Here is a 25,652-nt window from a genome sequence, read left to right on the forward strand (position 1 = left end):
AGAACAATTTTTTTAAAGAGAGAAGAGGGGGGGTTTCCAAAGAGTAGGGGCTAATCAAATTTATAGACATAAAGTGGATTCAATTAAATTAAAAAAATAAAAATTAAAGGGAATTAGTAGGAGAGAGATTAGATACAAAAGAGAATATTGTGCTTTGTGAGAATACTAATTTAATCAAATTATATTTTGTACTATCTCCATTTATTTGTATTTATTTTACGATTTTTTGAAAGTCAAATTATATTGATTTTTAACTTTGAAAACTCGTTAGATTAACTCTCAAAAATCGAAATCATTTATCTCTTTAACTATTAATGTGAGGCTTTTTTCATTCTTTAACACTCTATCTCACACTCAAAACTGAACATCTGATGCGTGTGCATTTAATTTAAAGACCTAACATCGAGCAAGATAGCTATTGCTTTGCTATCATGTAAAATTAGCTCTAAAGAAGGAAGATTGTTCAAGCCAAAATCACCCGTAAAATGTGGAACTTTTTTCAATTTCTTTTAACGAAGAGGGAGTATGTTGCTTAGGTTTCGAGAACTATTGTTGTCTCCTGTTTGAGTGTGTCCCGCAATAATTAATCACCTACCTAATCACATTATTTTGTCTTAATACATTGACCCAAGAGCACATTAATTAGCCAAACCATCACTGATTAACTTCAACTATGCGTTAATTAGACCTTTAATTCATTCGTCATTTTCCTAATCTTCTTTTTAATTGTAGAAAATTCTAGAACAGAAGATGAAAATTAAACACGTGGAGCCTCGTATAGAGAATGTTAATGGATCAGTAAACAATACTCCAATTTTCTATGCTTCACAATGAACTAGCAAACTCCATTATTTGAACCTTTTTTTTTACTCCCTTTTATCTGATCTTCAATTTCAAAGGTACTTTTTTTTCCTGCATAAATTTATCAACTTTCTGTGGCAGATGAGTCTGGTAAAAAAAAAAAGGAATATATATCCTAAACTTTAATTTCTGCGATACAACTTGGTAACTTTGAACAAAATTTGGGGATGCTAAATTTCTAATGATTTGCGTGTAAAGTTCTTTGTGCTTCAAAGTTGGTATCACATGGGTTGTTCCACTTCTACATCTCAAACTGCCCGGGCGATTTAGTCCAGTATTTTAAATGCGAAATATAATAAGTTTAATAACTTAAATTATAAAGTAATAATGTATCAATTTAAAGTTTTGAATTCAAATTTAGTGTGTACAAAATTAATCATGTCTAAGAAATAAAATTGTATAAAACAGAAATAATAGCAGAAATAGAAAAGAAAAAAGACCCAACAAAAAGGAAAACAGAAACAGGTAGAGAAAGGAAAATAGATGAAATGTTGCATACTTTAATTAGAGTTTGTGGTTCATGTGACATTTTTCTGTTTAACAATCGATTAATTACAAAATTCATACTTATCAGTTATCATTCTCACTACACCTACCTTACCAAACAGGTCCAGACTCCAGAAAATGAAATTCACAGCTAACTAGTAACTACTAATACTTTAACATCTGTCCCATCAAATCTAAATTATATGTCGTGATTTTAAAAAATAGTTATTTCAAATTATTTTTTATTTTTTAAATAGATAAAATTAATTAACCTTTTTTCATTTACCCTTTAGACGAAATATGATAAATAATTTGAGATGGATAAAATACTAATGCTATAATAAGTAATTTCAAAAAGGTGTTTCTATGTGGAGTTAATTAATTTGGTAATTAAAGTAAGTACTTTTGAGATCAAAGTTGTGAATATGTCCCTACTGTGACACAACATGGACGCTGGGTTTACGTGGAAATGAGTCAGCACTAATCAGTGGTTTTCTTGCATTAATTACAACTAACAAGATTACATATTACCCCACTTCACCTAACAGAGAGAGTTAACTTGAATTATTATGACATATTGCCAACCAAAGGAAAATTTTAGATAATTGCAGTTTTCAAGTTTAATTTGGGATCTAGTTGGATTGATTAAATATTTCTTCAAATAGAGATGTTTTACATGAAATTTCTTACGTGTCTGAAATTTGTGATTTGTTCGTTAATTATAGTTAGGGTGTTTTTTGTGTGGTTGATGAAAATAGTTTTTTATATTTTAGGTGTGGAATTGTGGGTCACTAAATCTGGAATTTTCAAAGTATTTGGTTAAGTGGAATAGAAAGGTTGGTAACATGCAGACACCTCATATGCATATTGCATCATTTGTAGCAAAAAGGCAATCAAAACTCAACCACCCATTACCTTTCAAACACCTTTCTTGTTACAATTCAAACTACAGAATATACTTCCAATTTTGTTCCTTAATTAAACAAATGGTATTTAGCTAAATACTTTTAAAGATTCGGCCTAGTAATCAATATAACAACATAGCCAGTGAATCCTACAAATAAAGTCGAGAAAGAATAGAATCTATGCAAATATCTTATCAGTAATTCATGAAAGTAAAGAAATTATTTTCGAATGACCTAATAATCAATGACCAATGAAAATGACACTATAAATAGCGGATTCAAAAGTTTGAAAACAAAAATTTGGCGTCTAGTATTTGAACTTGGCATATTAAGGTTGATCTTCAATTTCCTAAACCACTGAATCAACTTCTACTTTTTATGTTTAAGAGATTATAAATCTATATATATATACACACTAAATTTTTTTTAAATAAACCTTATTTATACCGTATAATTTTTTATCCATGGGATTCATGTGAACATCCTCTTCCCCTCCTAGATCTGCCATCTACTCATTCTCTATAATAACATGAATAATAACATTTCATGTTATGTTAATATAGATTTTTATAACAAGAATTTTACTATAGCAGTAAAAAAAATGAGGATAAACAAAGTCATTATCAAAGAAGTTTGACGTAAGGGATTTTTTCTTACATATAGTATCGACACTTGTTATGATATTAGATATATAATAAGTATTAATATGCAAACAACATATTTTGAGACTTCAAATAAAATGAAATTTAGTTAATAAGTGCATTTTAGATGGATTGAGTGGGTGCAATATGTGCTGCACCTCTTCACTTATTCCTTAATGCAGTCAAAAAGCAATTGAATTTTCAAATGGAATATAGGCAAAGAGAGCTATGTTGCTTAAGGCAACTGCTTTGCATAAGTTCTAGTACACTATTACTTTATTTCATATCACATTGATTAATAATTACTCAACAATATCACTTATTCATTGAATCACCAGTGAATTATTGTTTCAAATAGTCTAAAGGATGCTTTGAAGTTCAAAAAATTCCAGGTTCAATTCCTCTATACTTTTGTGCTCTATATCCTATTAACAAGCTTACTTAATTAAGAATTAACAAAGATCACTTATTTAAGTCCAAGCGGCAACTATACGCATCGATACATAATTAAATTAAATTCGAAGACAATAGAGCATCTGTATCTTCATTTGTATAATCAATTAATTCAAATTCCCATGTCCAATAATACTAGATTTATGAAGATAGATCATATTTCAAGAGCAAACATATGGACTCTTAAACCAAAACTAAATGGCAAAATTTTCTGTAGTTTTTTTGTTTGTTTAATACATAAAGCAAACACAAAAAAGATCATAATAAGCATTAAGCAAGACAGACATACGATGATTATATCTGATAATTAAGCACTTCCGAATTGAAAAACAACAATTATAATGAACGCAAGAACTCAAGGTAAGCATAGAAACGGCCAAGCTTTTGTGAAATAGGCGTAATGCGGCCAGGCCTGGACGTTTCCGTTATGTGAATCTTAATTAAGTCCCTCACAAGCTGATTTTCCTCCTCAGACAAATCACTACTGATGACAAAATTTCCATCAATATTCAATTTTTTAGCCACAGTTTTCTGGGCTAACATTTTTGAAGAGTAACAGTAAATTGCAGGCATAGATAACAGATATCTGATCATAGTAAAAATAACGCTCAACATGATTAATTGTCAATCATGTACTCCTTAGCCTGGGAAGGAATTTTGACGGTGTTTATTTCATTAATGCCTAATTCAGTTAATCTGTTGGTAAGCACATCTTTAAAACCAGGATTCACTAGAATAAGTAAATTGGCCACAAAAGGCACAAGTTTCCCGATTGTTTGTTGCATTGTTAGCTTCATGCAGTGAAATTTCAAAGTGAAATTGTAACTTTGGATTGTCCCCTTGTAGGAAAATACACTGTTTCCAACTCTAGAGTTTGCCAAGGAACTCATAACTCAATCTTCTACTAATGTATAACAGAATAGAATAATTTTGCTTTACTCAAACTAGTACCAAGTAATGTATAAACCATTTGCTTATTGGAACAATTTATATATGCAACAACATTGGAATAGGAAACGATCAAATTAAATGTATAAAGTGAACTTTTTTCTGTACTCGTGACTCGTGAGTGTTGAAGAAGAAGGAAGCTGACGATTGGAACATGTCAAAGGAACAGGTCCAACGAAGCTGACTGACGTGTCTGCAACAAGTGTTGATGAAGAAGGAAGTTGATGATTGGAACATGTCCAACGAAGCTGACTGACGAGTTTACAGCACTGCTGTAGAATTAGAGTCGCACTAGGATTAGACTACTTATATTAATTAGGATTATATTACGACTAGAATTATATTATGAGTAGGATTATATTACGACTAGGATTAGAGTATTTATAATTGCATTATTATTATTGTAGTAGTAGTAATAGGTATTGTAGTAGGACTCTACAATTTTCCCTTTATATGGAGGTTGTAACTCAACATTATTTTCAATCAATACAATCCTTGATTTCTCTACTCCTAGACGTGAGATTTCTACATGGTAGCAGAGCATAAAAGCTCTTCCGCTCTCTGAGTATTGATCAAAAAAAAAAAAAAGGTTGCAATAGCCCCTTCTACCAAAACCATGTCAACCTCCTCACTTCACCAAATCATTGTCGCTTGCTCCATTAAACTTAAGCCAGCAAACTACCTCATAAAGAGGACACAAATATCCCAATTGATTCAGGTGATGAAACTAACGTATCTCATCTATGAACCAAGTAAAAGTAGTTGTTCCACTGGACAGACTGCTAGGAAAGTTGTAGCGGCTGAGAAGGATGGAAAAGATAGTGGTACCATTGATGATTGGAAGGAGAAATATGTGTTACTAAGGAGTTGGATCTCAAGCACCTTGATCGAAGAAAGCATGCACCTAATTGTGGGTTGCTCAACTGCCAAGGAGATGTGAGAATGCTTGGAAAAAGTTTATAGTCAAGCAACAAAAATAATTAATTTTGCTAGAGGTTTAGGTCTCAAATACAAGACCTTTGTCATATTAAGTAAGACACCATATTCCACCCTTAATCAATTTGTTTATACTCTCACGAGTTTTGATATAAGGGAAGATGAAGAAAAGGTGTCACAACAAAACCATAACATGGTATTCTCTGCCCAAAAAGGCAGGGGAAGAAGAAACAACAACATCAACTCTAGAGAAACAGACATCACATTCATACCAAAGCATTGACAAAAATAAGTTTTTGTTGGGTATTCAAAGTTTTTTATTCTGCGTATTCGAATCAAGCTAGGAGTAACCGTTCATCTACTCACTAGCTTGAGGGGAAGTGTTGAAGAAGAAGGAAGCTGGCGATTGGAACATGTCAAAGGAACAGGTCCAACGAAGCTGACTGAAGTGTCTGCAGCAAATGTTGATGAAAAAGAAAGCTGATGATTGGAACATGTCCAACGAAACTGATTGACGAGTTTACAATACTGCTGTAGAATTAGAGTCGCACTAGGATTAGACTACTTATATTAATTAGGATTATATTATGACTAAAATTATATTATGATTAGGATTATATTACGACTAGGATTAGATTATTTATAATTGCATTATTATTATTATTATTATAGTAGTAATAGGTATTGTAGTAGGACTCTAAGTATAGTTAACTTAGGACTCTACAATTCTCTCCTATATAAAGAGATTGTAACTCGACTCCAGGTATAGCTCTTAATGGGCATGTAGCCGTAGGCGGGAACTCTTCTTTTTATCTTATTCTTTGGTCAGGCTGGTAATCCCAACCAAATAAGCAATCGCAATCGCTACAAGCAACCTATTTCATACCCTTTTCGTCGTACTTCCTCTTCTCCTTCTCTTCTTTCTCTCCCTGCCGAGCTTGTTGGAGTGCCATTGCCAAGATCTAGTGTAATTCCCTTTCCCCGGGAGCCAGTCCCACTAGTGCTAGTATCAATAGGAAGATCTCACTTCTGTTTACTCAGACGCCTCTTTCTTATCGAAGACTCCTATTAGAGAAATCAAGGATTGTATTGATGAAAATAATGTTGAGTTACAACCTCTTTATATAGGAGAGAATTGTAGAGTCCTAAGTTAACTATACTTAGAGTCCTACTACAATACCTATTACTACTATAATAATAATAATAATAATGCAATTATAAATAATCTAATCCTAGTCGTAATATAATCCTAATCATAATATAATTTTAGTCATAATATAATCCTAATTAATATAAGTAGTCTAATCCTAGTGCGACTCTAATTCTACAGCAGTGTTGTAAACTCGTCAGTCAGCTTCGTTGGACCTGTTCCTTTGGCATATTCCAATCATCAGCTTCATTCTTCATCAACACTTGTTGCAGACACGTCAGTCAGCTTCCTATTCCTTTGACATGTTCCAATCGTCAGCTTCCTTCTTTTTCAACACTTCCCCTCAAGCTAATGAGTAGAGGAACGGTTACTCCTAGCTTAATTCGAATATGCAGAAAAAAAAACTTTGAATACCTAGCGAAAACTTATTTTTGTCAATGCTTCTGTATGAATGTGATGTCTGCTTCTCTAGAGTTGATGTTGTTGTTTCTTCTTCACCTGCCTTTTTGGGCAGAGAATATCATGTTATGATTTTGTTGTGACACCTTTTCTTCATCTTCCCTTATATCAAAACTCACGAGAGTATAAACAAATTGATTAAGGGTGGAATATGGTGTCTTACCTAATATGACAAAGGTCTTGTATTTGAGACCTAAACCTCTAGCAAAATTAATTATTTTTGTTGCTTGAATATAAACTTTTTCCAAGCATTCTCACACCTCCTTAGCAGTTGAGCAGCCCACAGTTAGGTACATGTTTTCTTCGATCAAGGTGCTTGAGATCCAACTCCTTAACAACATATCTTTCTCCTTCCAATCATCAGTGTTGTCACTATCTTTGGCATCTTTCTCAACCGCTACAACTTTCCCAACAGTCTATTCAGTGGAACAACTACTTTTACTTGGTTCATTCTCTGTGATTTGAATCAATTGGGATATGTGTGTCCTCTTTATGAGGTTGTTTGCTGGCTTAAGTTTAATGGAGCAAGCGACAATGAGTTGGTGAAGTAAGAAAGTCGACATATTTTTGGTAGAAGTGGTCATTGCAACGTGTTTTTTTTATTTTATCAATACTCATAGATCAGAGGAGCTTTTATGCTCTAATACCATGTAAAATTAGGTCTTAGGTCTAACTCACACCCCAAAAGCTAGCTCCTAAGTTTTGGATTTCTAGTGCATGTACATCCCCCCCTAATTTCTCCATTCTCTTCCAATCCATTAAATACTTTTATTTCAGCACGGCATAAGTGATTTCAAATTTGCGTGGGTAATGAATTTGTCATCAAACTTAAGGTCGCTTTACTAATTGAGTTCGCAATTAAATACTAGTAATACATAAGTAATAGATTTCACTAATACAACTATGTATGTTGAACAAAAGCTACTAAATTCTCCTCATGTCATATATATTGTCATGAAATTAAAGTAAAATGATCTGATTAAACTAAAGGACTGAATCCAAGCAACATTATATTATATTGTTTCGACACTATTCTAAAAGGATGCGTCTTTGAAGTTTTAAAAAAAATATTCCAGGTGCATTTTCTCTATACTATATATAAAAGCACTTTACCCTATTGACAAGTTTGCTTGTGACCATCGATGTATATCAAATTCACATATATATAGTCACAATAGAGCATGAGAATCTCCGGTGTTTAATTTATTAATTCGAATTCCATTAAATTCCAACTTGATTTATGAAGGTTCATGCATGTATCCAGAGCAGACTAATAAACGAAATCAAGCAGTAAGAATACTCCCTCCATTTCATATTACCTGGTACATGTTAACTTGTCACTACTTAAAAAAAACTTTAATAGGAAATGTATTTATACTAAAAAAAAGACTTGCTAAAAATTCTTTGAAATTTTAAACTTGATCCCACTATTACTGTATTGCTTTGATAAATACAATGTTTGGATAGAATATTGTATTATTATCAATTATTATATAGTGTCACACATTCATAATTTGAATTATAAAACCTCCATAAAAAAAAAATAGGGTGCGCGGGTAAAGCTACAGTGAAAAGGTAAGATAAAAGATGAAATATAATTATTAAATAAAAAAATATATTAAGGTAACGACCTGAACACACCAAATTTATGTTATATAAAATGAATCTTTTCGTCGTTACTCGTAGATTCAATATAATTAAATTTCATAACAATCAAACAAATATTATATTCAAACTAACAATACAATATAATGGATAACAACCATCCAAACAACGTGTAAAGATAAAAATTGAAAAATATAGTAGCAAAATTCTCTAGATTACATAAATTGGACAATAAACTGAAACAATTACATGCTCTAGTCCATACTCCATAGTAATTGAACTTTTGGGTGTCAAAAACTAAACACTATTACCTTTTAATTATTCTCAAATTATTCTATTAAAAATGTAGAAAATGATTTCTTCTATTAAACATAAATAGGGACTGGAGGAAGTATTTTTAGTTTGTAACAAATAGGGATAAACTATTTCCTCTAGTCCATATAAAGTGACTAGTTGAAACTAATTTAATACTCTCTAAGTTCATTTTTGCTGGTCCATTATATTGAAAATAATTGTATAGCAATACTTGTCGAATTTCGGAAAAAAAAATAATCTTTTGTGCCTATTTTACCCTTGCTAATTAAATATTATTCAATATCTAATACAATTCCCAGTTAAATTTAATAAGTTCAGTTTTTTTTGCATATTTACACTTTTAAATAGGTTCTTAATTACTTAGTTTTGTTTTTAGAAAAGAGTTTGAGAATAATGAAATGGATAATAGTGGAAAGTAAATTTATATGCTTAATTTATTTTTATTTTTTAATTAGTATATCATACCCACAACTATACACTTTATTACGATTTCCTGAAAAATAAACACAGGACACATGAGCATGTAAAAGTTGTTAATCCAAAGCAAAATGGCAAAATAAATTCATCATCAATTTTCTTTTATACATAACCCAAAGAAGAAAAAAGACAATAGGAATCAGGCGACGAACAAAACAACTACAAGTAATACAAACGTCTTAGAACTAAAAACCCAGACAGATATAAGATGATAAATAAGCAGCATCAACTTCAGTAGCAAACATTAATATGAACCAAATTCAATGTTAGCAAAGACACTTTCCCACATTAATGAAACAGGCGTAATGCGACCAGGCCTGGACATTTCCCTTTTGTGAATCACAATTAAGTCCCTCACAAGCTCATTAATTGTCCTGCTCAGAGAAATCATTACTAGTCACAAAATTTGAATTTCGTCTATAAATCGTCAAATTTCTAGCCACAGCAAACAGAATTCCAAATTTGCTCTATATCCTCCAAGGAACCGAAAGAATTGTGGATAATCTGACTCAGTAACAGCTTTTAAGATTATCACCTTCATGTCGAACCCTAGGGTGCTCCAGAATTGGAGATGCACTCAAGATTAAAGTATCATGCATCACTTTGTAAGCATACATTTCAGACCACGCCAAAAAATCACACAGATATGCCATCAAAGAAGACAAACAACCAGAACGATTTGAGAATGAAATCAGAAAACGAATCACTGCCTGTTTAACAGGCATTGAAGAGCCTAAAATTGAACGAATAGACTCTGCTCTGAGAAAGTGTAAGGCACCGGCATCTCATCATCACATGAACACGGAACGTTAAAACACATTGCCTTAATCCTTTTGGTCATGAAATTGTCATAGTTAGCTCGGCTGATGTTTTTGAAAAGTATCAGTACGGTGCAGCCAAAGATAAGATACATATCATTAGGGTTAAAATAATGCTCAACATGATAGTCAATCATGTATTCCTCGGCCTGAGAAGGTAATTCAGCTAATCTGTTGGTAAGCACATCTTTAAAACCAAAATTCAGTAGAATAAGTAAATTGGACACAAAGGCACAAGTGTCCCGATTGTCTGTTGCAGCTTTAGCTTTACGCAGTGCAATCTCAAAGACGACACATTTGGAAGGTAACTCTGGAGTGTCCGGTTCTAGGAAAATACACTGTTTTAACACTCTGTTTCTAGAACTAGAGTTTGCCATGGAACTCAGAACTCAATCTGCTAAATGTATAACAAACGAGAACAATTTAGGTAGTAGCTTGAAATTATTGATGAGGAAATCAGTTATTGGAGTACAATTTATAGATGCAACATCCACCTTATCTTTATTTATTTACATTGGAATTGGAATAGGTAACGATCAAATTAAATGTAAACAGTGAACACAATGCATAAACGAAACGACGTGCCAGGATTATCTAGCTAGGTGTATTCATATTACATTTAATGGGTCGTTTGATTTGATGCGTCGGGCATGTCACTCTCCCCAGATCTCTCCCTTCTCTTCCAATCCATTGAATGAATAAATAGACACATTAATAGAGAGCTTTAAAACCTTTACTATCCGCATTAATTAATTGGAAAAATCCTTTTGGTCAAAAAATTTGGCCAGAATGATATTTTATTTATGTTATTTTATCTTTTTGAACATTTTTATCTTTTTAACTTTAATACATTTTAACTAAAAAATGGAAAAAAGATTAGTTTATTTTAAAATAAAAAAGATATTATAGTTTTTCTAAATTTCTGGCCAAATTCTCTGGTCATTTAGCATTACCCTAATTAATTATTATTATACTCAATGTTATGACTATAGGTTGTAGCCATTAATTAATTGTCGTTAAAGATTTATTTTGATATAGTGACACCATATGTGGTTTTCCGTCTCGATTTTCCTTCTCTTGTTATCTTAATCACGAACCACTAAATACAAATCCAAGAAGAGGCCAAGTGACGATTTAAAATTTATGGGTCATTGAATTTACTATCGAACTTATGGCTCATTTTAGTATTAATGAATTTTCCTAATCCAACTACAGATTCCAATCAAAAGCTACTAGAGAATCCGTAAATAATACACTAGCTCCGCCCCTGAACCCGAGGACTGATCTTCCTCTCATATCGTGAAATTAAAGTAAATATAATTTGATAGCCAGACTATAATAGCAGTATGCTAAGCTATTTTTAAAAAGTCGATTTAAACACCCTCTAAAACTATCCTCAAATTAACGTAAGGATGACAAGTGAGTGATATCAGGCAATTTTGGATATCTAGACTCTAGAGTCAAGTGCATGCACTCTCCCTCATTAATTTCTCCCTTTTCATCCTGTATCCTGATTCCTGTATAAAGCTGCTCCTTCTGTCTCTGTTCACTTTTAAAGTGAAACATATATTAAGAAAACAATTATTGACATAGTGAGTTTACCATTTTACCCTTATTAATTATGAAGTGAATGAATTAAAAATTAAAATTTTTCAAGAAATTCCACTTTCAAAATAATTAATTGACGGTATAATAGATAAAATTGTTTTGTCCTTTCTTGATTTGTTAAAATGGACAAGTAATTAGAAACAACTATAAAAGGAAAAGTGGACAAGTATAGAGATGGAGTACTTAATAAATAACCAAAAGGTTGCACCACTATTAGCTTAAAGGTTCCAACATAGCAAGATCCTTGACCATGCTTTGTTACATTGTTTTTTTGCCCAACTTCGTGACCAAATTGAATTGTTTTTTTTTAATGAAGGACAAAACATTTATTTTCTCTGTTTTAAAATAAGTGGTGTTTTTAGTTTGAGCATACCCTCTATGAAACTACTTTTTTTTTTACCCTCCCTAGGAACTCCCACCCCTTTTGCTCCTTTGGTGACTCGAACTCGCAACCTTCAGGTTGGAAATGAGGGGCGCTTACCATCCGAGCAACTCCCTCTCGTCTCTATGAAACTACTCATTCCTAGAAAATACAGTGTTTTTAACGAATTTACCACTAATTAAATGTCTTAAAAATGACTTAATTAATGGAGTAAAACTTCTTATAGTAAAACAAGTATGATTTTGGAAAGGAGGAATTATTAATAAATTGTCCTAGGTCAAGTGATTCAACATTAGGTTTCTATGGATAGATAGATTACTTATGTTTGTTGCCATGTTTATCATCGTTCAAGATTTACCTTGTTAGTTTTCACATGATTTTGATTGAAGAAATGCAGCCCATAGTGGAATTCCAAGTCATTATATATTGAAAGAGATTTTGATCCTCTGGAATTATGTTACATTTGCATTTAAAATCTCTTTCTCAATCTACTAGTGCTATTGCTATTGCAATCTACATATGTAGAATTCAATTAATATGATGTACAATAATAATGCATTTGTACAGTGAACGAGATATATAGAATACAATGTCAATTAGATGAATAACAAACAACGGGGTGGTGGCGCAGTTGGCTAGCGCGTAGGTCTCATAGCTTCTGAGTAATCCTGAGGTCGAGAGTTCGAGCCTCTCTCACCCCACATCTATTTTTATTTTATTTTTTGGCTCTTGTTTGTAACTTTTTCTCCGACATATGATTTATTTATAAGATTTTATTTTTCTTGATTAACATGCTATCTTAAAAATTCAACTCCTTGTTGAAATAGTAAGGAACGTGTTATTAATAAACAAAACGCATTATCTGCTCAATTTTTTTTGTTTTATGAGCTTGTAGTTCTCTTATATAGACTTTCCATTCATTTACATCTGCCCTTCAGCTTACTTGTTACTAACGCATCTTTGAAGTTGTACAAATTAGAAGTTAATTAGATCGTCATAAATCTTGGTAAGAACCCCAAGATTCTTGTTTTGGTGTTTCCATGTGAAAAGACAAGGGAAGGGGATTCAACAAGGTGAGAGTAAAAATCCCAAAATAAAAAAATTGGCAAGAAAACTCAATACTAACATCTTACTCTACAAGAAACATGTACATAACGAGCAAGCTCTTCAAAATATACACTAGCAATCTCTAATGTCTCAACTCAAGTTCCTGCTGCAATAAACATACGACGTTAAATTAAACAAAGAGGAACGGTCAGTTCATGCTACCCTGAATACATACCCATTATATATTGGGAATCTATAAATACAAGTACACGCACACTACACACACAGTCTAAAGCAACCCCAAACACCAATAAAGACCACAAGCAGACTTGCAACCACAAGAACCTTGGACATGTAAATGTGTGATGAACTTGAGCGCTTTGTAGCGGTCTTCAAAGACACATCAAGACTTTCTTGAACTGGAGAATCATCTGCATCTTTCACTCGAGTGCTCAAGTCATCAGTTTCCCCAACAACTCCCTCGAGATCTTTATGTGTTGTATTATCACTGGTGGTAGAACTATGTTCATCACAGTCTTTCTCACCCTGCACAATCCCAACATGATAGTTCGTGTTATATTTTCTAATTTAAGAAAGAAGCTAAAAACTTTAGGAGAAAAAAAGGGAATATAGAGGCTTACCTCAGCCACTGCTTGATGAATTTCTGCCCCCTGACTAGAATTAAAGCGCATGCGACACTCAACTGGCCCAACTTGCATTTTCACTTGTAAACGTATTCTTCTGTGAGCAGTTCCTTGTGGTCTAAACTGCGTGTCATCAGGTTGATTAAACTGTGTGTCATCAGGTTGATTATGCATTTGCCTGGTCCTGAGTTTTATTCCAGTTCCTGAGCCAGATTCAGTGCTTACTACATTATTGCGAAAACCGGATTGTTCTACTTTTAGGAAGTTCGGGACCTGACTTCCACCAATACTAGCAGGATAACCATAATGTCCAGGATAGGTATTTTGAAAGAAACCTAGATTTCCTACAGCATAATCATTGCCATCATAAGATGCACCTAGTGGACTGCGCGCCTTTAGCACTGTAGGTTCAAGGGAATTAACCTCTCTCTTAACTGCAGCCTCTCGATCAAAATTGTCCCACAGCACCTCAGGATCAAAAAAGTCTGGCTCAACCTGGGATAAAAAGAAAAGCAGCATAAGATCAGCTACTTAACAGAACTTTCTAACAAGTGACATGGATTAATTGATGCAATACATGGTTCCACTCACCTGCCCTTGGGTAACTTCTGCTTCTGACTCACTACATGATCCAGAGTCCTTAATCACCGGGCCAGTAATGCTGTAATTTTGTGTGTCAATATGATGTGAAGCCAATTCTTGTCCAGAATCTTCACATGAGATCTCATCTGAGTTGACGAGTATCGAGTTCAAAAAGTCATTAATCTCAAGAGCATTTGTTCCATACGGAAACTGGACATCTTTTTGATAACCCAGGATGTCATTATTAAAGGGGGCTTGCAAATAAGACGATCCAAGCTCCACCTGCATCTGTGAGTGCAATGGGGAGAAGATCTTCCAATCTGGCTGCGATGAAGGGGCATAAAAATTTCCCAACTCCTTTTCTAGATCCTGAACCGGCTAAACATGAAGCAGAAAAAGAAAATAATCACTTCAACCAAATTAATCCACGATAAAAAGCTTTCCACTCAATCAAAAAGTAGAATCCTGATGTAGGTTAGCTTACCGGTATGGATGTTATGTCCAACATTTGATCTTCAGTATCATCAGCAATACAGCTGTTGCTGTGACTCTCTATGGGTATTTGTTTGCCATACATCTTGCCTTTGGAAAACTTTGCAGCATAGCTTTTATCACAATCACTTAAAGGTTGTATGACCGTTAATGGAGTGGCTGCCTCTGATAATTCATCTTCAGCAGGTGATTTGTCAACTGAGGCATTCTGTTCAGCATCTAAATTGGAATTTTCAACATGCTCATCCTGCTTCAAATCATTCTTCCTAAACAGACGACAAAGCACAAAGGCACCCTGCAACAGGCAAATCACATTTCCCACTATGAATTAATTTTCATTGCTTCACCACTAATAACAATAGAAATGTAAGTGTGCTATTGAGTCAATTTCAGAAGTACCACGCAGATACAAAGTTTATCAATTTATTTTTGATAGGTAGATGCTTTGGATCCGTAACTCATTAATTGGGACATCTAAAAAAAACTAAAGAATTGGCATTAATTGTGAGAGCGCTTGCAGCATATTTCAATGGTGGGATAACTCATCCCACCATGTATATGGGATAACTTATCCCATCACTATGATATAAATGGTGGGATAAGTTATCCAAAACATGGCAACCAAACAAGATACAATTTTTTTATCCCATCACTAGTTTCTTATCCCATCACACCAAACGACCCCTAAATGTAAGGCACTTCACAAGTCTATACTAATTAGGGAAGAACTAAAAAACAAATAAAATCTTACAAAAGGAGTTGATCTATAAAATGTCTACTAAAAAACAAAGCTAGAAAAATCCAACATCTAGTTATGCTATTATTGTTACAATTCCAGAGCCTCATGAAAAAATCCTCATGTGGATGTTTACTGAGGATCTTCAATTTTGCAATGAGTAATTACAATTCATATTTGCAGAACATATAATCCACCAAAATAACTAAGCACAAAAAAGAGTTAATATAATAAATATTTTGCTTTTTGTAGCAATATATAATATCACGAATCTTGCTCCCCTCTAGTGAAATTCAGTCCATGGGGTTGATAATACAAACCCATTAAATAAATTTCTATAGCTGTAAAGTTAGCAAGTACATGCACTATTTTGTGACTCCTGAAAAACAGAAAGAACCAAATTAAATAGAACTAACCAACCACATATGTTCAAGTAACCCACTACATGACTATGCAGCGTATTGCATAAGGCATTATTTACGTGAACTAAGCAACATCTTATGTATATAATTACATCATAGAATCTGATCAAAGCAACCAATAATTGCACCATGATGCAATCAATCTTTTATACAGAAAATAGAAATACAAATCCAAGGCACAAGATGGATAAAGGATGTGCATACCTGGCCAGGGTGTGATCCATCCAATGACTTTTCAGTTGCACGATATTCATGAATCACCCAATGAGTCCTCTTGCCTTCAGGAGCTCGACCAATGTAGTATACCAAGGTCTTCTTCATCCCAATTTTTGCGCCCTTCTTAGTAACAATGTTCCTATCTTTACCAGTGGCTTTCCAGTAGCCTCGTTCTGTTGCTCGGTTCAGTCGCTGCCCATTTTGATACTTACGATCCTTTGGGCAGAAGAAGAACCACTCGTTGTCATGTGACTCTACCACAGACAAATCTGCAACAATTCAAACCAATTCACTCAATTATTTACTTTCTAAATCTAAAAAACTTCTGCATTCCAAAATATAGGGTGTTTAGGGATCTGGCCTATGAAAAAAACCAAAAGACAATCAGAAGTGTTTTTTGTGTTAAGGTTTTCAGGTTGATTTACAGGGAACTGTCAGAGAGTATATATTTTACTGTCTTGTCCTTCTTCCTTCTTTCATTCTACTGTAACAAATGACAAATTTTGAGGTCAAGAAAAATACGATCCGAAAGCAAATCAGCACACTCCTTCCCCCTACGGTAGAGATCAATTCTTAATAGAATAGCTCCCCTCACCCACTTCCATCAGTTATTCAATCAAATTCACTTTCCACTTAATTACTTGTGCGATTTTCACTAACGAAGGTCCTACAGAGTGCTGTGAAAATCAACTCATAAAACAAAATTGTATCCTATGCACAAAGCCAAAGCACTAGACTTTAGAAATGAAATCAACAACTATTCCAGAAATGAACTATCCGTAAAATGTAAAAAAGGGAAAGTTAGGGTTCAAAAAAGCTCCAAATTGGGGGATTTTGATGAACTAAAAAATTAAAGTAAGGAAACTAACCAGGTAAGTCCCAAGGCTCGAGTTTACAGATATCAACTTCTCGAATAACGCTGACCTGACTGTCAGCACCGTTTATCTTCAACCTCAGATAATGATTCACTAACTCCTCATCTGTCGGCCGGAAACGGTATCCCACCGGCAGAGTATTCAACGGCGGTATACCCATCTGTTTATCCACCGGAAGTACGGCGATCGGATTTTCTCCAGGAAGTACGGCCATCATTTACAGCAGAAAAATAAAGATACAAAGTTTTGAGATGTGATTAAAAAAAAAGCAAAAAAGCTGATGAACTGGCGAATTATATAATAGAAAAAAGTTAAAGTATTGAAAGGAGATCTGAAAAATTCTTAGGAATTAGAGAAGATATTCTGAAGTGAAGTTTTTCACAAGAGGCAAAAACTCCATAAGAAAGTGAACTGAGTGAGTTTCGTTAAATTTCATAAATGGTCTATATGGTGAAAATGCTGACGTGGAGGAGAGAAATAAACCGCGTTTTTACCTTCTGTGTGTATATACCGCGTAAAATTGTTAGGACGTAGTTTTGCTTAGAATTACAAGAACGCCATTTAGTTCGTTAAATTCCGTTTATGCCCACATTGATGCTAATAGGTGAAGGGATGGAAGGGGTAAATGAGGAAACTAGGGAAACGTAGCTACTAAGATTAAGCCACGGAAGTCATACAACGAATGAAAACATGACACGTGGAGAGGTTATCTTTGAACAAGGAAAGAAACATTAATGACGTAAATATGTTTAATTGAACTTAATTAAAACATTAATAACAGATAATTACTCACCAAATCCACCGAGAGTGTGATAATTAAAATGGAAAAGTAGCTTCGAGAACCAACTTTTATTTTTACTTCAAATTCAACCGTCATTTTAGTTCATATATATTATCCTAAGAAAATAAAACGACAATTAATTTGAAACAAAGAGAATATTACTAGTTCTAGCTTTTATCATCCTTTTTCTTCTATTTTTTTTACAGGTATGTGAAAAAATTTAGAAAAAATTGCTATAAAAGCTTAACATCTAAAAAAAATAATTCTTTTAAAATGTACAATTCAACATAATAAATGGATCTATAAAACAAATAATTTTACAAATAAAAGGTATCAATCAGTTTAAAGAAGAAGAAAAGTCAAATAAAATAAATATAAAAAGAAATGAATATAAAGTAAAGGGGGACAGAAACAATGTTCAAGTTCCATTTCGTTATGTTTAGGTTAGTTGGGAATTTTGACCAGCATAAGATTGTGTAGTACTAATAGTAATAGTAATAGTAATAGTAATAGTAATAGTAATAATAATAATAATAATAATGATGATGATGATGATGATGTATTATGTATGTAACTTTTAATTGTGTAAATCCTAAATCTATTATTACGTTGGTGATACTCATATCTCCATGAACTCCATTAATGTCATTTATTAGTTTTTTAAAAAAAATCTTCCACATGTAATAGTAGTATAAATAAAAATAAGAAAAGTAATATGTGAAACATTTGCTTTTTAAAGTAATAAGTAGAACTTTTTTGTATAATCTAGACATTTTTAAAATTGATGTATACCACCAACATTTGATGTCCACGAGACACGATTGAGGTGAGTATAAGTGCTTAATTGTCAGTTAAGATAAACATACACTCTTAAAATTGATATGATTATTTATATATCGATCAACTTTTAATGTTTGATCTTGTATTATGTCTTTTTAAAAGTGGAAAATATTTGTAGTATTTGTTTTCTAGACAACCACTCCTTTCTTTTGTCTATTTTTGATAAACATCTTCGTTAATCATTTGCCTCATTTTAATCTATGTGCGCGAAAAGATTTATTAGCCCAATGTTTTCTGATTTAAACCTTTTTTAACAACAAATAATGTCAAAACTAGTAAGGTTTACTTACGCTAGTGGCAATTAGTGTTTCAGAAAGAAAAAAAAAATAACATCGCACCTTACTTTCTATAATTGCATCATTTTATTTTATTTTGGAATCCTCAAACTCGTAGCAGCCCTTTGGGTCCACAAGTCTAATATGATGAGTTTGATTGAGAAAACATTGGTAAAAGAATCAATCTTTTAACCTTCGTTATGAAATACTATATGTTTATTGCACTAATTCAATAATCTTTGTGGGTTGTATCATGTGTTTTTAAATGAGTATTTTGGGACCTGTTCTAAAATATTTTAATTAAAATAGACGTGAGAAGAACTTGTTTTCTTTCATCCTATAAAAAGAATAATTCCTCCTCCTTCTATTACCTCTTAAACCCAAATATTTATTTCCAACTTTCCAATTTCAAAGAGAAGGGGTGTAATATTGAATAGAAACAATATACAAACTTAAAATTTGAGACAAAACGATTTGTTCTTCGCTGCATTCACTAGAATCCAGTGGTGGAGCCTCGTCCGAATCTCTTTCAATTAAAATTATTTTTTTATATATATGGTGAATACTGAATTTCTATAAAGAATTTCAAATTTTATCTTTTCTTAATGAAAATTCTTGCTTCGTCACGCGATCGTCAATCATTAAGCCAACATAAAATTTCTTCATTTACTTTTTTTTTTCCTTTAGGCCTTGCGTGTGGATTTCCATTGGATAAGGCCGGTTCTTTTCTTATTTGTCTTTTTGCTCTTCCTCTAACTGTTTCCTAGTTTTTTTTTTTGTTTCTTTTACTGTTTGTTTACTAGTATTTGTTTGTTCTTCACATTATTTTTTGTATTTTTGTGAGAGTATTTGCTTTTTAAGATTAATTTGTTTTTAACAATGAACCTTGTTGTTATGGCAATGGACTAATATATTGTTGTAAACTCCAACTAAAAACAGCTACTCACTCCATCCCTCTAATTTTCTAGCCTAAATTCAAAATAAGTGCTTTTTGAGAAATAAAGAAAAAAATAATTTACTCTTAATAAATATTGAACAAACTTTTAAGAAGTCTTTGCAATATTCCATGAGTAAATTTGAGAAGAAATAGATATTGATATAGTCAATATGCCCTCTGGTCTTATGTAGCATGGCATAAGTTATTTTGTTATTATTTATAGCATAATTGTGGTATTAGTTATATATTTTTATCTCAGATTAAAATTTTGGAATTATTAATTCCGGATGAAATATAAATGGCACATTTATACTTCCAAAATCTTTTAGGAAGAAAAAGTTTAAATTGATAATAAGAGTTTTTCAAAATTTTATTTAGTATAAAAGACATTTTATATTATAATCACAATAAATATAACTTGACCGAAACAACCTAAATAAATTGCCTTCACACATGGAACGTTTCTGCTTATTTTCTTGAGTAATGCTCTTGTTTTTTACTGGGAAAATTGTATGAAATAACAAACTATTAATTCAAATTAAAAGTTATAGCCATAATTTATTTTATTTGTAGCAAATATCTCATTTTTTTGCCATCTGATTCGGTATATAATTAGCCATTTCGGTATACAATTAGCCATTTTATACATTTCGGTATAAAATGTATAAAATGCGTTTGTGTTTGTATAAAGCGAGAGAAAAGTGTGTATACAAATACAAATACATATATTTTGTCTTATACACTTATAATTATACAAATATATATCTTATTATACAAATTACAATGTATAAATGAATTTATACAAAACTGAACAATTTGTATAAAATTGGATGTATCTAGCGAATTATACAAATCAAAAGCTCCATAGCAAACATAAAATTTGCTATGGAGCGCAATTATGCAAACTATAGTTATAACATACAAATATGATTTTTATGTTTGTTATATGTGACAGTTACTCATTTTTATTTTCTTAATTCTATTTTCTTTTACTTATTTAGTTATTTTCTTAAAGGCATAATACATAAACATATTTAAATCTGACGTCAATTGACTAGTAAAATTTCAAGTTAAAGTACACATAAACATCTCAACTTGTCTCCACGATATATATGAATATATGATCATTTGAACACTCCAATTTATAAAATAATTGTTTGGGTTTGAATGTAATCACAACGTCATGCGAAAGCTTACAATTGCAAATATATTGGTGATAAATTAGATGACAAATAAAAGCATACTAAAAACATATTATTGATATGATTTGACTTTGACCAAACGACCAACATATAATAAAACTAATATTGAAAAAACATATACATATGAGGAGAAAATCTTCCCATAAATAAAACTCTTAAATATCTACATTGTGGTTGTTATTGTGTTCTTAATATAAAAAGACGGGTCTTTAATTTATAGAGTTCCAAATGTTTTTTTCTAAAGAAAAAATAACCAATAAATATGAAAGTGAATTCCTTTCAAGAAAAAAGTTAAAACATTTATAGTAATACTTTGATTTTCTTTCAAAGAAAAAATTAACACTCAAATAAGGTAAGAAAATCAAGACAAAATTCTAACAATAATCAACTAGACATTTCTAATTTTTATATGGTATGTCAGCATTGAATATTAATGTGACATTAGTTAGAATGTGTTGAAGGGATAAATTGCAGAGACTAAATTGGAGTGTCTGGATATACACTATCAAAGTTAAAATATTTAGTTATTAGACTAAATGAGTGTTTAGTTATCAGACTAAATGTAAGTGCTTGTTTATGTATTATGTGTCTCCTAAAAATACTTTGTTTTCTAGACAACCACTCCTTTTGTCTAATTGGGATGATAATCTGATTGTGCAAAAGAGAAATTAAATTAGTGTTGTATTTTAAATGAAACAACTCTTATCATCTCTATCACATGTGACAACACTAAAGAGAAATAATTTTAGGATGTAAGCCGGGTGAGATTATTTTTTAAAAAAATTATAAATTTTAGTTTTTAATCATATATATGAAAAGTTTTTGATAGGACGTATTTTCTCTGAACAAGCTTTAATGCGACAATAATCAAGATTAATTAAATTACTTCAAATATAAATATAGAATATGATTTATTTATTTTTTTAAAAAGAGGTGAGATATGGAAAAGTGAAAAAGAAAAAGGGAGTTGGGTGGGGGAGGAATCTTTCATTCTCAGTATTAAGTACGAGCAACAAAGGAGCCAGCCAAGTACCACACCACTTTTTAAAAAATAATTACTATTATTTTAATATTTCATTTTTACGTGTCTAATTCATAAAATCAAGAAATGATTTTTCAGTTGTACACCCTTTTAACTTTTCCTTTTCTGGTTTCTCGCGGGGTGTCCGAAGCTTATATTGGAGCTGCGATTAAATTTGAATCGCGCACTGCATGAACCATTCGAAGGTGGTGCTGCCAAGTCCTAATAGAATTTTCTTTATACACCGGGCTCGAACTCGAGACCTCTGATTAAGAGTGAAACCAATCTAATCACTGCACCACAACTCATGTTGGTATACTTTTTTACCTTTATTATCAACTGCTTCCTCTGTTTTGAGTTGTTTTATATTGATTTGATATTATTTTAAATTTGGGATATATTTTAGTAAATTAATTTTACTAATGATAATTTAAAATATATAGTTTGGCAATTATTTTACTACGAAGTAATTTTTTAATATTAGAAATTAAGATTAAAATGAAGTAATAAAACTTTCTTGATTTATTAAAATGAACCAGTGAAATTAAAACTCTTTTTTTTAAGTATATAGGTCAAGTAAAATAGACCAGGAAGACTATTCATTTTCTCATGAATGACATGCCTTAAAATAATCAAGGATGATATAATACTTTAGTATTATTTTAGTACTACTTTATAAGGGTATTCCAAATTAAATATGAACGAGTTAGCATGAATGCGGCCTAATAGCTAGCACGATTTATCTTAGTTGACATATTAATTTTATACTCCCTCTCTCATATTTTATGTGACATCATTTAAGAAGATCTAATACATAAACGTGTTCTTTATCTTGATCTCATCTTATATTTATGCTCTTTAATTTTGAATATATACAAATAAATACTTAAGTTTATATAAAGTTGAATAAATGAATGCACGAATTCAAAAAACCAACAACACTCGTTTTGGCTAAAACAGAAGAAGTTTCGTTTTCTTATTTTTCTTTGGTAGGAAGATGCCCTTAGTGGGGACTGTTTAATATTTTGTCTAGATTGCATAGGCGTATTATAAAGAACTGTATGAATATAAGAATATTATCTAGGTAATTCCATGTCGATTTAAGTAACTATTTATGCACATTTAAAATTGAAAGAGATATATATTATCTGAAGTTAAATTAGGCGATACGTTTATATATTATGTTAGTTAAAAGATATTTTTAAGTTTGTTGAAGAGATGTATCAAGTATTGGACAAGGGACGGTGGAAGCACTAGGTGTTGTCATTTTCATCATTCCTTTTTCTTCCTTATCTGCACTCTTCTATTTCATTTTATGGCTCTTAGTTAGTGCTACATAAGCAAACAAAAGGACACCCCTTTTTGGCTGAAGACACCCTTATTTTATCTAAACATCTTTTTTTAAATGTGGTGTTGGGTTAGTTCATACTATCTCGACTAAATCTAATTTCTTATCTATCAAAACTTATACAAATTGAAAGAAATAATCTAAAATTAATATTTTTACCTCTAGAAAATTTTGAACTTGGGACAATTTTTTCTTCATTCTGTTGTTGGAGGATCAATGGTGCTCTAACTTTTTCTCTAGAGTAACTCAAATTCTTGATTAATGTTGTAGATACGCAATCACTTAAACAAACCTCACTTATCTTAAACTTGAGACTTATCTTACGTCTTATATGTACTATTATATATATACGGAAAAATCACCCCATATACGTACACATTTAAGAGTCAATATTACAGGTTTTAAATCTACTTTTAAAAAATTCTTGCTTATAACAGTTTAATTACGGGTTATAACATATCACTAATTATTTATAAATTAATTAAATTTTACTTTATTAAATAAGTAATTTTTTATAATTTTATATTATTATTAAATTATTTAAATAAAGAATACCCCATAATTATCTCTTACACAATTATAGGTATTTTACATTGATTACACTTCCTTATTTAATGTTATACTCATAACCTCCCATTAGTCAATCCCACCACCCTTCCCCCACACATATCCAACTATACACGCTATCACCCCACTTTCACCTTATTCTCTCCCATTTTTCTCACCAGCCAACTACACCAACATTCAATCTTTCGTCCAATTTTTTTCCAACAAAATTATGTCTAAGCAACCCATTGAAACGCCTCAAAAGAGTCCCAGATTGGGTGAAGGAACATCTAATGATGATGTTCATGTTTCAAATTTTAATATATTAACTCAACCCCCCCCCCCCCTCCCCAGCCTAAAATTGTTGAAAATCCAGCGAATATTCAAAATCTGACGATGGATGGTTCATCTTAGTTAAAGAGCGACAAAGAGAGAAAAAATGAAGAAAAAAAAAGGTCACCCCTGCAAATCAAAAGGGGAAGAAGAGGAAGGGGAAAATTGTTGAAACCCCTTCTGATTCCGATTTTGATTTTGTTACTGAAATCAAAAAGAAAAAAAAGAAAAAAAAACAAATGTAGAAGTTGGAGCATCTTCAAAACCATCAACAGGAAGAACAACAAAAAGTTATTTTTTTAACTTTTGGACAATTTTTTGTTGTTTAAGTATTTGATGATATATAATACCATATGTTTTCTTTCAGGCAGATACTGTTTACATATGAATTATTGATTGCCTATTACAATTTCAAGATACTATTTTGAAAATATCAGTGTGTTTCCAAACTGTACATTTATTGGATGGAATCTGTATGAAATCTGATTAATATGTGTATGACTACGCTTAAATGTTTTGATTTTGAAAATTTTATGAATTGTGATATAATAATGGTATGCAAATGGTATGAATTGCGTTTTAACATTTGTGTGATTGTCTATTAACTGTGTTTATAGTATAAATTATTAAATTGGTATGAAAATGGTATGATTTGTCAAACTACTGATTTTTTCTAAAAAAAAAAATCACATTATGCTTACTTTATATTTTAAACATGTTTTTGCATGAAACGTGTATGAAATCTGATTAATACATGTATGCCTATGAGTTTAATATTTTATTGTTGGATATTGTATGAATTGTGATATAATATTGATATACAAATGGTATAAATTGTGTGATTATATGAATTTATCAATTTTTATACATGTTTGGATAAAACGTGTATGAAATTTTGATTAATATGTGTGTGGGAATGAAACACTAACTGCAATTTGTTTCAAATTTATTTATAGTAGGACACCAGTTGAAAATCAAATTAATATTCATGTAAACTTACATTAAATTAAATACTCGGGATACCATAATTATCTTTTATAATTATCACTAATATTTACACTATCCTATGTATTAAGCTGGAATAAATTTTATTTTTAACAGAATGCAATCTATATGATTAATGAATGAACAGTGTATAAAGAATGAATGGTAACACTAAGTTTATAATGCACTTCAAACCAATTAAGTTTCATATCAAAACAAAACATTAATCTAAACGACAAAATAAAATAAAAATTATATATAGTCTAAACAAATAAGCAGTCATTAATTTTGCACAGGATAATTTGAACATGCTTCATGTTGTGGCCA

General features: G+C 31.5%; 1 protein-coding gene and 1 non-coding gene across 3 annotated transcripts; one reads left to right on the forward strand and one right to left on the reverse strand.

The window, feature by feature from the left end:
- Nucleotides 1-12,660: 12,660 nt before the first annotated feature.
- On the forward strand, nucleotides 12,661-12,745 carry TRNAM-CAU (transfer RNA methionine (anticodon CAU)). The gene is given in 2 exon segments: nucleotides 12,661-12,698; nucleotides 12,710-12,745. It is a non-coding gene; the product is annotated as a tRNA-Met (tRNA).
- Nucleotides 12,746-13,157: 412 nt separating this feature from the next.
- Nucleotides 13,158-17,469, reverse strand: LOC125813871 (protein NTM1-like 9). Of its 2 annotated transcripts, none has more exons than XM_049493342.1 (6): nucleotides 17,053-17,469; nucleotides 16,172-16,452; nucleotides 14,802-15,104; nucleotides 14,327-14,695; nucleotides 13,733-14,230; nucleotides 13,158-13,637 (listed from the first exon to the last, which is right to left on the reverse strand). In XM_049493342.1, exons 1-6 carry the CDS (start codon nucleotides 17,273-17,275, stop codon nucleotides 13,368-13,370), a joined length of 1,944 nt encoding a protein of 647 aa, XP_049349299.1. In that variant the 5' UTR covers nucleotides 17,276-17,469; the 3' UTR covers nucleotides 13,158-13,367. The 2 variants fall into 2 exon arrangements, with proteins under 2 accessions (XP_049349299.1, XP_049349300.1); XM_049493343.1 differs by having other exon boundaries at nucleotides 14,327-14,686; nucleotides 17,053-17,464.
- Nucleotides 17,470-25,652: the final 8,183 nt, after the last annotated feature.

The sequence above is a fragment of the Solanum verrucosum genome, unplaced genomic scaffold (genome assembly GCF_900185275.1).
Source record: "Solanum verrucosum unplaced genomic scaffold, falcon-dt-bn FXZP01000205.1, whole genome shotgun sequence".
Classification (NCBI taxonomy): Eukaryota; Viridiplantae; Streptophyta; class Magnoliopsida; order Solanales; family Solanaceae; genus Solanum; species Solanum verrucosum.

Bases quoted from the DNA above. Each gene is read 5' to 3' on its own strand.
- LOC125813871 (XM_049493342.1), bottom strand. From the start codon at position 17,275: ATGATGGCCGTACTTCCTGGAGAAAATCCGATCGCCGTACTTCCGGTG. The intron at 16,453-17,052 runs GTTAGTTTCCTT...GAATTGTTGCAG, and splicing joins CGAGCCTTGGGACTTACCTG to ATTTGTCTGTGGTAGAGTCA. The intron at 14,696-14,801 runs GTAAGCTAACCT...CTTCATGTTTAG, and splicing joins TGGACATAACATCCATACCG to CCGGTTCAGGATCTAGAAAA.